Below are 16,534 nucleotides of genomic sequence, written 5' to 3' on the forward strand. Positions count from 1 at the left end.
AAATAGAAATAGCTAGTGTGTTTTGCAAGTTTGCTACAAGTTCGTTGTCGACTTTACAACTTGATAGTGAGATAGTCTGCGTGGTTGGATTATATCCATATAATTGAAGCACTGAAGATTTGATTATAGGCCTAGGATGTCTGTTCGTTTAACCCTGTGGGATACATTCATGGCTCGATCATCAGTAACTATGAACCGTCTATCATACTGATGTTTGGATCAATATTTGGTACATGCCGATAGGTATAGGACTCCTAATTTGACAAATTGCGTGTACAGTCTGGCGTGCACCATACATAGTGGGGGTGCGCCGTCTGTGGTGCAAAGAGTCGGGAGTGGTAATAATGTGCCACACAGGGTAGAGCAAGTGACAATCCGTAATGTATGGCCGTTTACAGATAAGAGTCGGTAACCCCACGGTGTATTTCATGTTTTTTTTTGTCTTAACTGTACTATCTTTATCCTATACTATACCATCAAGCTCTTTAATCCTTTCCTTACTGCAAATGAATAAAAAAACGAGTTTTTTCAAAAGACAGTAAGGGGCAACATTAAAACTTAAACTGAACAGAAATTATTACGTATATGAAGGGGGTTGCCTCCTGTTCAACAACTCGCTCTTTACGCCAAAATTTTTAATACTTTTAAAAAAGCTTCTTATTTTTCTAATTAAACTACCCTTGTGTTTCAGGAGTCGTTCTTAAAGAATTGGGACAAAATTCAAACTTTAGCGTAAAGAGTGAGGGGCTGAGGAGGGGCAACCCCTTCATATACGTAACATTTTCTGTTCGTTTTAAGTTTTAATGTTGCTCCTTACTTTCAGTTGGAAAAACTTGTTTTTTTGTTTAATTTCTGAGCGTTTTTTAAATCATGCCAGGAAATCTGGCACCACCTCCACGGAGAAATCCCCCTCCTCACGGAAATATTTTCTAGACTATTCAATCCCGGGTAAAATTTAACCCGGATAATTACCCCTAACAACTCCATGCGTAAAATTGAGACGGGAAAGAGAAAGCAAGACATATAAAAAGAATTGTGCATAGGGATTCTGGCAAATTCCCCCAGTGTAAAATTTTCCCTGACAATTTCACCCACTGGAAACTTCCCTCCCCATGGAAAATTCGCCCTTGGAAAAAAAAACCTAGCAGAAATACCCCCCCCCTTCGAAAATGTATGCAAACTTACCAATAACAAATACTATGCGTAAACAAAGGGCAAACTTAAAGACCTTTCCCCTGGGGTCGTGGGGAGTCATGTTATATTCAAAGGCATAATTATTGGGTGTTTCAACTATAATGAACAAAATGGCTATTTAAAAATTTTGATCGAACATTTTGGGAAAAAGGGTGGGGGAGGGGGCCTAGTTACCCTCCAATCTTTTTGGTCACTTAAAAAGGGCACTAGGACTTCTAATTTTCATTCGAATGAGCCCCCTCGATATTTTTGGACCACTGGATCGATAAGATCACCCCTGGGAAAAACAAACAAAAAGAAAAAGAAAAGAAAACAAACAAATAAACAGGCATCCCTGATCTTCCTTCCGGCAAAAAAATAGAAAATTACACATTTTTTTAGATTGAGGCTGAAAGCTCTGAAACAGGGTCCTCTGATATGCTGGATTTGATGGTATGATTTTCATTAAGATTCTTCTACTTTAGGGTGTGTTTTCCCCCTTTTTGAGAAATCAGGCAAACTTTATCAGGCTCGTAGCGTTTGATGTGTAACACTAAACTTAATGAAACTTATATATTCGGAATCAGCATAATAAGCCGCGTCTTTTGATGTATCTATCGGTATCAAAATACTGATTTTTTAAAGTCTTGATTACTATTGAGCCGCGTCGCTCCTTACTTGCAGTTCGTTACCACGAACTGTTTGATAACAGATTGTGGCTGCAGCAATAGGTGTAACCTAGCAAAGAGTGAACTACAGGCCATAGTAACCGAAAGTTTAGAAAACTTTTAAAAAAAACTGTCATGTGAGAAAAAAAATTTCATTTAAAGTTGAATCAGGAATAATAAGTATTATATAGGCTCATATGAATAATAAAACTAATTTTTTTGTTGCGAAAACGAAGTCTTGGGAATTGAGAAAAAGAGCTCTGTATCCCACAGAAATGGCTGTGGATCAAAATGAAAAGTAGACCTTCGGAATCATTATGGTTTAAAATTTGTGAATGGAGGATCTAAACCCCCCTCCCCGGCTTGAAAAACCAGATAAGGCGCTTTTTTGATGGGTAGTACTCCCCATGATGTGTCTCCTTTTCTTCACTCTATCGAGTAGTGCATAAATTGGTCCCTGATTTTAACGTCACACCAGCCGTCAGGAGATTGAGTCAAGAGCTTACGGTTAAAAGTTTCTTGTTTTAACCTTGTATTCTTCTTAATAGTATGATAAGTTCTCCTAAAGTATTCTCCTAACAATCATTTCTTCTAAGGTAATGAAGTCCAAACAGCAAAAACAATGGAAGTATACTTGCTTATGGGAAGTCTAAAATTCTTTTTGCTGCATTGTGGCTCAAAAGTCGCAATAATATTGTCACGTAGTTCTGCAAATTTTATTAAAAACACATCTGAAGTTCTTCTAATGTCCTTCCGTTTTCAACAATCTATACATATTTCATTTAGGACAATATTTCATAAATAAATGAATTTTCATCTGCTACTTCCCACAGATACTGATGATGATTTCCCGAATTTCCGGCGTATTTCCCGAACGAACAATTTCTTCGGAAAACTCCCCTCCGACAATCCCCCCTGAAAAATTCTCCCGACATGTAAAATTGACTAGCCAAAGGGAAATTAAGACAAATTAAAAGAATGAAGAAAAGAAGGGATTCTGGAATGTTCTACCTATATTCCAAAATACATGTAAAATAAATGGTATAGAATCAATCAGTTCATCGTAACAAAATGTAAGTAAGGACCAAGGAGAGAAAACCTTACTGTTACAGCCCCCATCTACAAAAATATGGAATTTTGCATGTTGTCCCAGTAAAAGATCACGGATGCGTGTTTTTTTTTCTTTCCAAGGGTGATCATATCGAACTGATATTCCTAGAAGATCGAAATAGGGCTCAGTCGAACTGTTCTATAGCCCTTTTAAAGAAACCAAAAAGATTGTGCCATGGGAAAGTTATACATTCGCTATTTATCAATCATCTGGTAGGAAAAACACTGATAATGAAATAGTTAGAATCAAGCTAGTTACATCGGTCGTTAAACAAATTATTTAGTCTCAAATAATTAGTTTTACTTTTTCCTTTAGTAATTATTGAGTATTTATCCTTACTTTTGGGTAACTTACGAGATGCGACTCAAATAGACGAGTAAGAAAGTGTGTGTTTGCCTAAAATTTTATTTCTCTACGCTCTTCTGTTTTTTCTGAGCTATCATTCCTAACTTCTAGGTAAAATTTATTTTTACATTTTAATTCTTTTACAGATAAAACTAGTCAACATTAATGCTTCAGACGTTGTCGATGGTCGTCCAGCGGTGGTCCTTGGCCTGATATGGACTATCATTCTTTATTTTCAGGTAAACAAGTTTATTTTCAAAAACAAGAACTGATTTGGTTTGAAAAGAAATAAAGTATAAAGTATAACTGGTTAGAACTGTCTTGTAAACTTATAAGCGTGGGCTCTCCTCAGTCCTTTAGAAGTCAAAAGAACTGGTGTTGATAACCACAGAACCGGACCAATCTAGCTATTTAATCGAAGCAAGATGTTCATTGAAGTTATTTCGATGCAGCTAAATTCTTTGATGATGCGATTTAACAAATTCGTAAACCTACTTAAGTCAAAATTGTCAAGGATGAATACCCTTTGGAAAAACGAAAGAAAAAAAGAAAGAAAAGAAAAACTGACATTTGCACTTACCATAAAAAACGTAGTCAAACATAACAGAATTGGTACTTGTATGATGTATCGACCACACTTTGTTATTGGTCTGTAATAAAACTAGTTTACTCTGTACGCTCGGAGATAATCAACTTAGTTTGAGTGAGATAAACTACTATTCAGGTATATTTTAATTAAATATTTGATATATATACTGTTGGCTAGGTTAGGTATTTAATATAATCCGTTCTAGGCGGCCTGCTTTCTATAATTTTCTGTTGTAGTTTGCATGATTTTGTTAATAAAGTATTATATTTTCATCAGCCAAAACTCCCTCCCTCCTTCCTTTCATGCCAAAACTCCCTCCTTCCTCCTGAGGCTGATGTTGCTTCTGTCTTAATGAAAACTTGATTTAAATACAAGAATTTTTAGTTTAGTATTTCAAAAGAATTCTTACTTCCTTGACTCTTTCCTTTTTTTAAACTTATTCTTTTCAAATCTGTGGACAATCAGTTTGGTAAGTATAATTTTCGATACAAGCGATCTTTTTAGTTTTAAAGAAAGCACAAACTCTAGCAAATGACACTCGGAACTTTCTGCCTTTTGCGAAAAAACTACGTTTTTATTTATTTAATTTTTTATTGACAAAGTATGTGTATGCACTACACAGTTTATATAATATACCAGTTAGTTTACCGCAGATGATTTCTGGCTCTTCATTCTCGGTGCGAACAAAAAGCTCCTCCCACTTATTTCTGCACTTATTGTCCGCGTATTGAGCCGGCCAAGTGGTTTTGTCAGTACTTGTTCCGTAGGTGATTATTCTTTGTCTACCCGTGAAAAGTTTAATGCCGCTTATGTTTATATCTGCAAAAACGTTCTCTTTGAGCACTCGCACCTCGGTCCGGGTTTTTATAATGGGTGAGATAGGGAAAGATCATACTGGATAATTATATAAACTGTGATGCACTAATAGCATATTTCTGCTAATGAGTTGTCTCAGCACTAGTCATCATACATTTGAAAAAGATTGGATTTAAGAGGCAAACGGTGTCCACGCACAAAAAGCATACAATTCAACTTGGATAATAGGTGGATTCGGAAATGAACGGGCTTTAAAGGGAACGAAAAAAACGTTGTTGAAAATTGTTATTCTGTCAAGCGTTAAGACTTCTTTTACGAAATTAGATTCTTTTACAAAACGCAGAGGTGGATCCAGGGGGAGATTTTTGGGGTGCTTGCAACGCCACACTAATTATAGGGGTTGAAGGGGCGTAAATACCAACGGAGAGCCCAAATTTTATTGGTGTCCCACCCAAGGTCGCAGCTTGGGTTTTAAGTTTGGGGGGGGGGAATATAAGTAATCATATAATTATATTATATAAATTATTATTCCGACAAAATCGTCAAATATGCCGTCAAATACTGACACATTAGTTAAACTAAACTAAAAACATAAGCTAAATGTCAAGGTGTCGCGCTGCGTGCCACCATCTTGGAGCTTTTGGGCCCCTCTTAGTTGCGCCACTGGTCCCACCCTAACACTAATTCCTCATCCACGCATGCCAACTGTGGTGGAGATCAACCAACATACCTTAGATCTGCACTTAGTTTATGTTGATTTAGTAGAATCATGGTGCGATCTTGAGGAGATTTGGTAATTAACATTTGATTATTTAGGACCAAGTCATAGCTTATGGACCTCTTTCAGTCCCGCTGAAGTAAATAAAGCTCGTCTGTCCGTATGGATGTTGGAATAGGGAAGGTATTGGAAGTACGGGTCTAAGGGCATCGTTCAAGGCTCTCAAATCATGAAGGTTGAAAATCCTTCTATGACTCTGATTTCAACTACATGCAGCGTGTCCATCTTTGTATTCAAACATATGCATTAGGCTTGCGATGGGGTATCTGCAGAACCCGGGGCCATTGCTCCTGGGATTGCATGAATTGCGTCGACCCTGGAGATACATTTTCACGTTTTGAATTTTCTAATTTAAGTTTCTATCTTAAAATTCAGATACCACACTTTGTTAGGCTGTGGGGGAACACAAGGTTCGAAGGAGTTGGAGGTTGTCTCCCCCCTGACCAGTTCTGGCTCTAGAAGCACTGCTAGTAATTTTAATTTAAGATTGAGTGAGCCCATCTCAGGGATCTACAGTCAGCTATTTTATGTAAACAAGCCAAAAAAAAATATCTTTAGTGTGCCAAAGCTACTCCGTTCACTAGAAAACTACGAGACTTTTTTTTTTATTTTTTTTTATTTTATTTATTTTTTTTTTTTTTTTTTGATACGAACTGAAACCATATTTGTTTTCCTTAGAAGTTTGATTTTCTTTTTGTTTTTGATTTTAAGACAATGTCATACATGTACGAATTTTCTCGTTTGCTATTTTTAGTTTTATAGTATTGCACCTAACTTGATGCTAAATACTGTATTTTTACTTTAAGCGGCGTTCAAAGCTAATGAGGATTATTGTGAGTGTAACTTTTGTTATTCAGTGTTATATATTCTAATTAACGAAACAATTTCTTCCTCAATTTGTTTTACTAGAGTTGACAGGACACTCCGAAATTGCCCATATTCTTGGGACTCCGATGATTAGAACCTCTTAGTTTCTCTTTTATTGTCCATCTGTTATAGTTAAGTTGTAAGTTGAGTATAGTAAGCATTGACTTTTTTGTGGCATTCGTTCTTAAAAAAAATTCAGAAAAAAAAAGATTAAAGAAAACTAATAAGCGGTATCATAGTTGCAGTGATAGCTGAAACCTAGTAAAGAGCGAACCACGGACCTTAGTAGCGGAAAGTCTAAAAGCGTGTAAAAAAAAAAAAAACTGTATAGTGAAACAAAATATCATTAGAAGCTAATTTGACAATGGCAACTAATGTTTTGATTAAAATTAATAGTAAAAGCATGTAGTGAAAACAAATTTGAGAATTTTGCAAAAGATCCCTTAACCCATCAAAATGGTGTCAGACTCAAATTGAAAGTGCACAACTGGACAGGGGTGTCGTTAGGAGGGGGGAAGGAGGGGGAAAGTTGCCCCCCAATAATGTGGAGAAAAAATAATTATATATCCCATGCCCCTTGAATATCCGGATATGGACTCCTCTCCCCCCACCAATAAAATACTGGAGATTCACCCCTGCAACTGGAATCACCTTGGTTGAAATCCTACACCCTATGTAGGATTAAATAAAAAAACAAGTTTTTTTACCTGAAAGTAAGGAGCGACAATAAAACTTAAAACGAACAGAAATTATTCGGTATATGTTAGGGGCTGTCCCCTCCTCAACGCCTCGCTCATTACGCTAAAGTTTTTTAATGTTTAAAAAAATAGAGTTGTGAGAAAGTCAAACCTTAGCGTAAAGAGCGAGGCGTTGAGGAGAGGACAGCCCCTTTCATACTCGTAATAATTTCTGTTCGTTTTAAGTTTTAACGTCGTTCCTTACTTTCAGTTAAAAAAACTTATTTTTTTTATTTAATTTTTGAACGTTTTTGAATTAATGCAGGTTTTGATTTTGGTTCACCGTACATTAATAACTAAAACAAAATTTGCATATTAATTTTACTTTTATTTGGTTAAATGGCTTTCTCGAAACTTGTTGAGAGAGAGAGAGAGAGAGAGAGAGAGAGAGAGAGAGAGAGAGAGAGAGAGAGAGAGAGAGAGAGAGATTTTGGCTCACCGTACATGACTAACTAAAACAAAATTTGCGTATTAATTTTACTTTTATTTGGTTAAATGGCTTTCTTGAAACTTGTTGAGAGAGAGAGAGAGAGAGAAAGAGAGAGAGAGAGAGAGAGAGAGAGAGAGAGAGAGAGAGAGAGAGAGAGAGAGAGAGAGAGAGAGAGAGAGAGAGAGAGAGAGAGAGAGAGAGAGAGAGAGAGAGAGAGAGAGAGAGAGAGAGAGAGAGAGAGAGAGAGAGAGAGAGAGAGAGAGAGAGAGAGAGAGAGAGAGAGAGAGAGAGAGAGAGAGAGAGAGAGAGAGAGAGAGAGAGAGAGAGAGAGAAAGAGAGAGAGAGAGAGAGAGAGAGAGAGTGAGAGCAGAGGAGAGAGAGAGAGAGAGAGAGACGAGAGAGAGTCAATCACGAAAAATTCAAGAATTTAAGAGTATTTAGGAAAAAGTTGTGGAAGCATGTAGAGAGCGGGTTTTTAATCTCAGAAATTTAAAAAAGAAATTGTTGCCGAATGTTGAAATTAGCATATGATTTGTTCTCCTACATTTTTTTATATTGAATCTAAGGTCTGAAATAAGCTTTTGTCATTATGTCGTACTCAGAGCTTTTGTTTTGTCTAATAGATCGAGGAAAACACGCGTGTATTGGAACGCCTTGGTCAAAGAATGGGTGGTTCAACCATTAGTCTTGAAAGCGCTGGACGTTCATACGCTTCTAATCTTGCTTCTGAAAGACTTGCATCTGGAGCTTCATCGCCCATCACTGCCGGGTCTCCCGTCCCGCTTCAAGTCCATAGAATATCTGTAACTGAAAAACAAAAGGGAACTAGTCAAGGAGGCGCTAAAAAAGCTATGCTTCAATGGGTGCAAAACACAATATCCAAGTAAGTTTATTTTGAGGTCGATCTTTCTGATATTATTTTAGTATAACCTTGTATTGTACGCAATGAAAAACAAAAATGATGATTATGCGATCAATTTTTTCTAATAGCAAGTTTTATTATAGGTGACATAACCCTACTCAGGGCAATCATCTGGGTTTTTTTCGTATAAAAAAAAAAATTATGCTCATTATTCGTTCCGATGTAGAAGATATACAATAACAAATGGAAGTGGTAACTGTAAAAAAGAGGTATACAGGGTGACTTTATATTGACGCTAAATACATGATCATACATGACCCCTTCCTTTTTTTCGAAAAGGTGTTAAGTTTTTTAGTCAAAATTAATTGGCCGTTCAAGAAAAATTTTCTAAAATTTTTAAAAAACACCCCAATTCAATTGGAGGCTAAGTATCTTCTTGGATATGAGTTTTTCTGCTTGGCCACCATGGGATCTCATAATTTCTTGGTTTTGCAAAGTTCTTTGATGATTGTTTTAAAAGTGGGGAAGGAATTTTTTTAAAAGGGGCTTGTTTTAAAAGGGTGGAAGGAATTTTCCATTGAGGGGAGTCGGATTTCCCGGCTTTATTTAAAACGATTAGAAATTGAATAAAAACAAGTTTTTCCAACCAAAAGTATGGAGTAACATGAAAACCTAAAAATCCCCTTCTCAATACCTTGCTCTTTATGGTGAAGTTTGACTTTCGTCCTAATTCCTTATGAATGACTCCTGAAACACAAGGACTGTTTAATTAGAATAATAGGCTTAAAAGTTCGAAAAATTAGCGTAAAGAGCGAGGTATTGAGAAGGGGGTAACTACCCTCGTATACGTAATAATTTCTGTTCGTTTTAAATTTTGACGTTGCTCCTTACTTTCAGTTAAAAAAACTTGTTTTTTTTTAAATTTAGTCATAATAAAAGTCTTGCAGGTACTTAATTTTATGTTTGTTTGATGTATGTTTACTATTTATTATGTATTGTGTAATGTTTTGAATTTAACCAAGTGGTGTCTTTGCTAAACGGTAAATTTTCTTCTCCACCGCTTGACTAAAAACGTGCTATTGCAGACTTAGGGTAGGCCCATGCCCCCTTTATTTTTTTCATCAGGTTTTCAGAATCCACTACAAAATAATTTCCCAAAACAAGTTTTCAGACATCTTGAAAACACTTTTAGCCTCCTGTTTTTCATAAATGTTCCAACACCCATTGTCCCTCAAGGATATCCCATGTCCTTTACTTCTCACATTTGAAACCCCTCTAGACCCCCCCACCCCCCCATAATAAAAAGGCTTGAACTACGCTCCTGTTTCTAACAGTATAGCCTGAAGATTTTTTTGCTCTGTTACCTGAAATCTTAGACCCTTTTTCAGACACATTTAGTAGGTTTTGTGCTTTGTGCTCTTTGCTTTGTGCTTGTGCTTTGTGCTCTCAAGTAGGTACGAAGGAGGGAGCTTTAGGGACAACCATCACTCCAGATATTGACCACACAACCCTACAATATTCACATAACTGATAACTCACCTTTTTATGCTGTTGCGACAAATTTTCCCTCACCCCTTACCCGATTTTCTGTGTTTTCTATTTTTCTTTTGGTTATACTTTCTTGTAAGGGTTTTAAGGGTATTATCTTGTATAGTGTTTAATCATTTAGGATAAATGGGTAGTATGAAAGGTCTTTCACGGGGAGGGGGCTTAAGGATTTCAAAAGAGTACAATCTTCAATATTAAAATATCCCCCATCTGCCCCATTGAGTTATGTTTCGGTGTTTTTATCCTAATTAACCAGAATTCTATGTATTTTTACGAACTTCTCAGGTATTTTTGAAAGTTTCTTAGTTTTACTTCATTTTTTTTTTCAAAGAAAACCCATTTCCTTTCCTCCAGAATGCACCTATGAGTTTTATGTATTAAGTGATTATGTTTTGAGTATCTTATATTCACAAAATAAACCTAGTTTATGCAAACTAATTGTATCTTAGGTTAACTTATAAGGGTAAAGCGGTACCACATTTTACGAGCTAAAAGACAAAAGTAAACCTTGTGCAGTATGAAATCAGGGTCGAACAAAAACTATTGCAGATTTTTAAGTTCTTCAAAATTTCCAAGATATGTTATTTCAGTCGAGTTTTCTCCCTTTGTTAATCTGCATCTAATTTCATTTATGTTGTTTGGTTTGAATAGCTTACCCCCGCCTTTAGGTCGCCAAGAGGTAGTCTGCCGCTTTTTGGATAATTACACATTTTCGGGGAAGAGCTCTGCTCTTTATAAACAGGGCATTTTATTATCCTCATTGTGATGCCTCTTAGAACGAAGAAAATAACCTCAGAGGGGGGGTGAAAATTATTCTGAGGAAGGGCTAGCAAACACTTTATTTGGAAAAGGTCAAACTCTGATCGCCTCTATTGTGCATGTATGAAATACAGCAAAATTACACGCATTAACAGGTAATAATACTATTGAGTGGATCATAAGTATTCTCTGCAGCGACAACTTCAAATCTGCGTGGGTAGATAGATTCTCCAAAATGAATTCTTGTGGGAGTGAAGGTTTTTGCACGTAGATTGACTAGTTTTTGTATTTATTTATCCTCGCTTTTATTGCCTCTTTGCCAAGAACGAACGAAACACATGTCATTTAACTTCTGAATGATTCTTTCTCCTGATGTTTTGTGCCGGTCACGTGTATTATGTAACTTCCTAACCAAAATAAGCCGGTTTAAGCTATGCATTATAGGAATGGATTGCGAAACAAATCCAAAAATTCCCCTTATGGTAGAAACAGCAACTAAAATGAGATAGTAAAGTATATTGTTTTTAACTGTTTTAAATATAACTGTTTTTGTTGACGGACTATTTTAAAGGCTTGCAAATTCTTTTTTTTCTTGCAACGTTTGTAAAATAGTCAATTACTTGATACGCGTTTATAAACTATTTCCTGTCTTTAAATATTTACACACTGTGGACCAGTAGCGGCGTTAGGCCTAATAATCTGGGATGGGGTGAGGTATAATACAGGAGTGTAAAAATATAAAATAAAAGGAATTTAATGTCAGATGCCAGAAAAACTAAGGGACAACAACCCCCCCCTGCCCGGACCTAGAACCACACTTAGTTTGGACTTAATTTAAAAGCCCCTAATTTCTAATCAAAAATTTCATAATGCTTGTTATTGCAAGCCTTATGGTGGGTAGTAATGTAGAAATCTTGACATTTCAGATTCCTCTTGCGTGTGTACTAGGCTGGGCGGTATATAGGATTTTGTTGGGGGGGGGGGAGGTACAAAAACTTTTGAAAACCGCACCAAAAATTTGTTCATATGCATATTTGTTACGTTTTTTATGTGTCGGGCAAACATTTCTGGGGGGGGGGGGCTCAAATCCCCAGACCCCTCTGCCATGGCTTTGGGGCTTTGGTGCTAGGACTTGGTCATTCTAAAGATATTAATACTTTCGTCTCCTTTTAAAGCCATCTTAAAATCCCTTATATTTTATTCTCTTCAGTTTTTTCTCTTCTTTCTTCATAGATTAGTTTCCTATGGATAGTTCACATTTGGACCAATTCTTAGCTTCGGTAGAAAATATTAAATATTTGAAATGTGCCGTTTGATACGTTTCAGTACGTTCAACGCAAACTATGGATAATGACTCTTTTTTGGGGAAACACCGTAAAAATTTGCGTAACTTTTTCAGTTTTTCATCAGGGGAAAGTAAAAATATGCCTATGGAATGATATTCTTGCCTTGTTGGCATTAATTGAAAAAACCTATGGAATGGAAAGTTAATAAGTACAAACCTAAATAAAGAACATTATATGTATTTGTCGCTAAACAACACAACAAATAACGCTAAGTAGTCAAGGTGTAAACTGGGAAAATGTCAGAATAGATAGTGAAATTTTGCTCAAATTGTCTAACCATTAGATTTACCCATTATACATGTTCGAGTTATATTGCAGATTTCGCTAACGATGTAAAACATAAATCTTGCAACTCTGATGTTCTATTGCTGAACTAAAAAACACAATATTATAAAAAAAAAAAAAAAAAAAAAAAAAAAAAAAAAAATATCAATTTACATATGTCTTAACGATTTTGACTTTATAAGATTATCAAGAGAGATTGTATTTTGTCGTAAGTATGTATGTATTTGGTTAGCGACGCTTCTTGACTACAAAGTCCTTACGTCAGCCCACTAAAGCTGAGTTGGAACTCTGGGTCCCGTATAAAAAGCTGAGATCAAACCCATTTCGCCACCACAGGACTGCATCATATTTTTTCTTTCTGCTTTTATTATACAGAGGGTGCAATTTCAGTTGCTGACACCAACTCGTATTTTTATGGAGAATTCGTGACAGTTGTTGGATTGTACATATTTCGAGGATCTCATATAATATTTGAATAAATCTATTTCTTGGCTTGCAGGGATCACTCAATTCAAGTAAGCGACTTCGGCTCAAGTTGGAGAGATGGAAATGCGTTTGTTGCGCTTGTAAATGCCATAAGACCTGGGACAGTGGATGTCAACGGTCTAAATAGCAGTTCAAGTAAGGCTCGTCTCGAGTCTGCTTTCATTGCAGCAGAAACACATCTTGGTATTGCCCGTCTTCTTGATGCTGAAGACGTTGATGTTCCTCGTCCGGACGAAAAATCTGTAATGACTTATGTTGCTCAGTTTCTGCACAAATATCCTGACCCATCAGCTGTAAGTACTTCTTTGCTTTAATACTTATTGTAAGTTGATAAAGTTTTTTGTCTCCACCAAGTACTCATGCAACAATACAACTCAGTAAATAAACTAGCTTTTCCTAAGGGGTGTAAGAACAATCTAAAAATTTGTTAACTAAGTCCTTATTGTCTTTGCTTCTTCTAAAAAGAAAAAGGACGAAAGCTTGACATTTAATCGTAAGGTTTATGGGTACCTGGAGAAATCTAGGGATATAAACAGGAAGGGTGTGTGTAAGCACTGGATGTGCACTTCTTGGCCCAAGGGCCATGAAAGGGAGACCGGCATCGCCGGTAGGGACTACAAAGTCCAATGCCGTATAATTACATTACATTATGCGCATTTAATAATACTAAAATATTTCACATTATAATTTCTTTGGAGCCTCTTTTCCTTTCTTTTTTTATACCAGTTTCAATTGACAAAACTGATAGTAAAATATACTATATAGAACTTGATAAAAGGATAATTATTTATGTGTATGAAACTCGTGCCGCGGCAACATTTCTGCTTATTCTTCTTCAAGCAGCTGGTTTTTAGAGAAAAGTTTGTTTGTGAAATACCTGGAACAAAGTTGTAGAAAAAATATTTTACAGTGCAAAGAAAAAACTTGCTTGATAATTCGACCTGAATGATAACTATTTTTGAATGAAAAAAAGGAAGAAATTTGACAAAAAAGGGTTGAGACTCTAGACTGAAATCTCCATATGTAAAACAACAATAAAAAGAAAAAAACAATTAAAGAAGTGTTTGAACAAAATTTTCTTTCTGATGCAATTGATCTACAGCAATTGAAAATTAGGTTAGTATTTATTGATATTGGAATATTTCTTTAATAATTCTTGAAAAATGACGTGTTGAAAGTTATGTAACATATCTATTAGTGCGAAGTTGGTTGAAAAGCCCTGAACCACCAATTTTTCCCCATCTATTTGTACCAAGTACAAGTCCTTACATGATATTAATCTCAATAGGATTTAGAAGGTCTACCTTTCCACTGAACATATTTTTGAAATTTATGGTTTTCAGTTATTAATTATTATACGTGGTATGAGTAGTAGTAGTAGTGGTAATGGTAGCCATGGGTAGGAGTAATCATGATAGTAGCATTAGTAGTAATACCTGTAGCGGCAGTAGTCGGAGTGAGATTGGTCAGGATTGGTTATTGTAAGATTGCTCTTGGTGGCGGTCGTGGTAGGTTTATTCGAGTGGTGGATATAGAAGACATGGTAGGAGCTGTCGTAGGAGGATGCTCAAACGGTAAACATTATTATCGAGAATATCTTAAATAATATTGCTTCTTTATTAACTTCTTCTAGAAAATCGTCAAATTGTTGAAAGCTATATGTGTCTTAATTGATTAAACTGAATATTAACTAATTAGATTAAAATGAATATTTGATATATAATGATGTTAATTGCTGAAAGCTGAGCAATTCAGGATTTTATTTCAATGTAATTTTATTTTATTTTCAGTGTTTTAAGAACAAAAGAAAATATTTGTATTATAAATTGTTTTCAGCAAAGCGCAAATGGCGCAGCAGGCTTTAGACTTTTACAGTTAGAGGAGGGAGAAGGGACAGTTGCCAAGTTCTTATTTATAGTGATTTTTGTTCGTTTAAGTTTTATTTGAGTATTCAGTTTAAGTTTTACTCGTTTGAAGATTTATTTATTGATTTATATTAGTACCTGTTGTAATTTTGTTTGCTATGATTGTTTATTTAACCTCTGTTAGTTATGGGTTTCCTTTATTCTTTAGTAGTCATTTCTGGTCGTTTTGAGCTTGAATTATCATAGGAATTTATTTCTGCTCGTCGTAAGTTAAATATGGCTCTTTACTTTTCTTTGAAAAACTTCTTTTTTGTGAAGTTTTTAAATTAATTTTATATATTTTTGATTGCCAAAATTTCATGTTTTTCAACATTTCTCATTAAGTTTTTTTTTCAACATCAAAGTATCAAAACATTGAAGTGCTGTTTTTTTTTCAATATTGAAGTTTCAAAGTTTAAAATTCCCTGAAAGTAGTCACAGTTGGATGTATTAGCAGTCGCAGTTGCAATTTTTCGCAGTTGGAAATTGTCATACTCGCAGTCACGACCAATCCCATTTGCAGCCGCAATAGTAGCAGGAGTATTAGCAGTGGCCCTGAAATTTTAAAGTTATACCCTTACCCGATCCTAAAACAGTACAGATACACCTGTTTGATAACTTGGATAAAGATAATTTCTTTCAATTTAGCTCAACATATTCCTCGACACTTCCCAAAATTTCGCCTCAGTACCCTTAGCCTTTTCGCAGACACCCATGATCAAACATTCCCCACTTTCTCAATGATAAATCCCGCATGTAAAAAATTAACAAGTTGCATAATTTACATTCCTTGCCCCTGGGCCTGTGAGAGAATAGCATCCACAGAGGCATAGCTATAAGACTCTGTGGCTATTTTGAATAAAATAGCTTTTTAAGAGCTTTATCAGTGTTAAGGGGAGCCTCTAAAAGGACAAGAGAAGGGAGGGAGCGGTTGCCCTTCATTCCTTTTTTAACCTCCCTCTCACCATGCCTTCTAAGTTTCAACTTAATACCCTTAGCCGTTCCTTAGATATTGCTGTTGTGTTCTTTTGACAACCCTCCTGCATATAGTGTGCTTTGATTTTTTTGATATCCCACTCAACATTTTCTAGAAGTTCTACCTTAATATTCTTAGCCTTTTTGAGACTCAGGATCAAACAAGCCCCCTTTTCCCAATAACCAACCTCGTACATAAACAATGGACAACTTGTATAGCTTACAAACCTTGACCCAGGAGCTGTGGAGGTTACGTCATCCCCGGAGATAAAGTTATTTGAGTTTTTGACTATTTTGAACAAGATGGCTATTCCTAAATTTTGATAAGATATCTTTGGAGGGAAGGCAGCTAAAAAGAGAATGGAGGGGGACTCCTTCCAGCTCCTTCTCAACATCCCGCTTAACATGTCCTGAAAGTTTCGACTTAATACCCTCAGCAGTTCGTAAAATATTACACATCCTCCTTTTTGATAAACTGGATGCACATAGTGCCTTTTGATTTAGTATAACATGCCCCTCGACATATTTTCACCTTAATGCCCTTAACCTTTTCGAATACACTCAGAATCAAATCTTCTCCCTTTTCTTAATGATAATACCTGCATGAAAACAATGGACAAATTGTGTAATTTTCAGACCTTGCCTTGCGGCTTGAGGGGGGGGGGGATGGCATCCCTGAAAGTATAAATATTGCACCTTTTAACAGTTTGAACAAAATGACAATTCCAAAATTTTGATCCGCTTTGATTAGAGGTGACACCTAAAAAGAGGAGGGGAGGGGGGATGACTGGCCTCCATTCTCTCTTCAACATCTCCTCAACATACCTTGAAAATTTCATCTTAATAGCCTCAGTC

At 36.0% G+C, this 16,534-nt stretch overlaps 1 protein-coding gene across 1 annotated transcript in view; it reads left to right on the forward strand.

Moving 5' to 3' along the window:
- The window catches only part of LOC148956437 (uncharacterized), a 570,204-nt gene that overhangs the window by 5,106 nt on the left and 548,564 nt on the right, over nucleotides 1-16,534 (forward strand). The window contains 3 exon segments of the mRNA XM_089090886.1: nucleotides 3,444-3,536; nucleotides 8,138-8,397; nucleotides 12,814-13,093. Coding sequence (XP_088947012.1) covers nucleotides 3,444-3,536; nucleotides 8,138-8,397; nucleotides 12,814-13,093 — 633 coding nt within the window.

The sequence above is a fragment of the Artemia sp. Qi Xiang Cuo genome, chromosome 1, assembly GCF_049724085.1.
Source record: "Artemia sp. Qi Xiang Cuo chromosome 1, ASM4972408v1, whole genome shotgun sequence".
NCBI classification, from domain to species: domain Eukaryota; kingdom Metazoa; phylum Arthropoda; class Branchiopoda; order Anostraca; family Artemiidae; genus Artemia; species Artemia sp. Qi Xiang Cuo.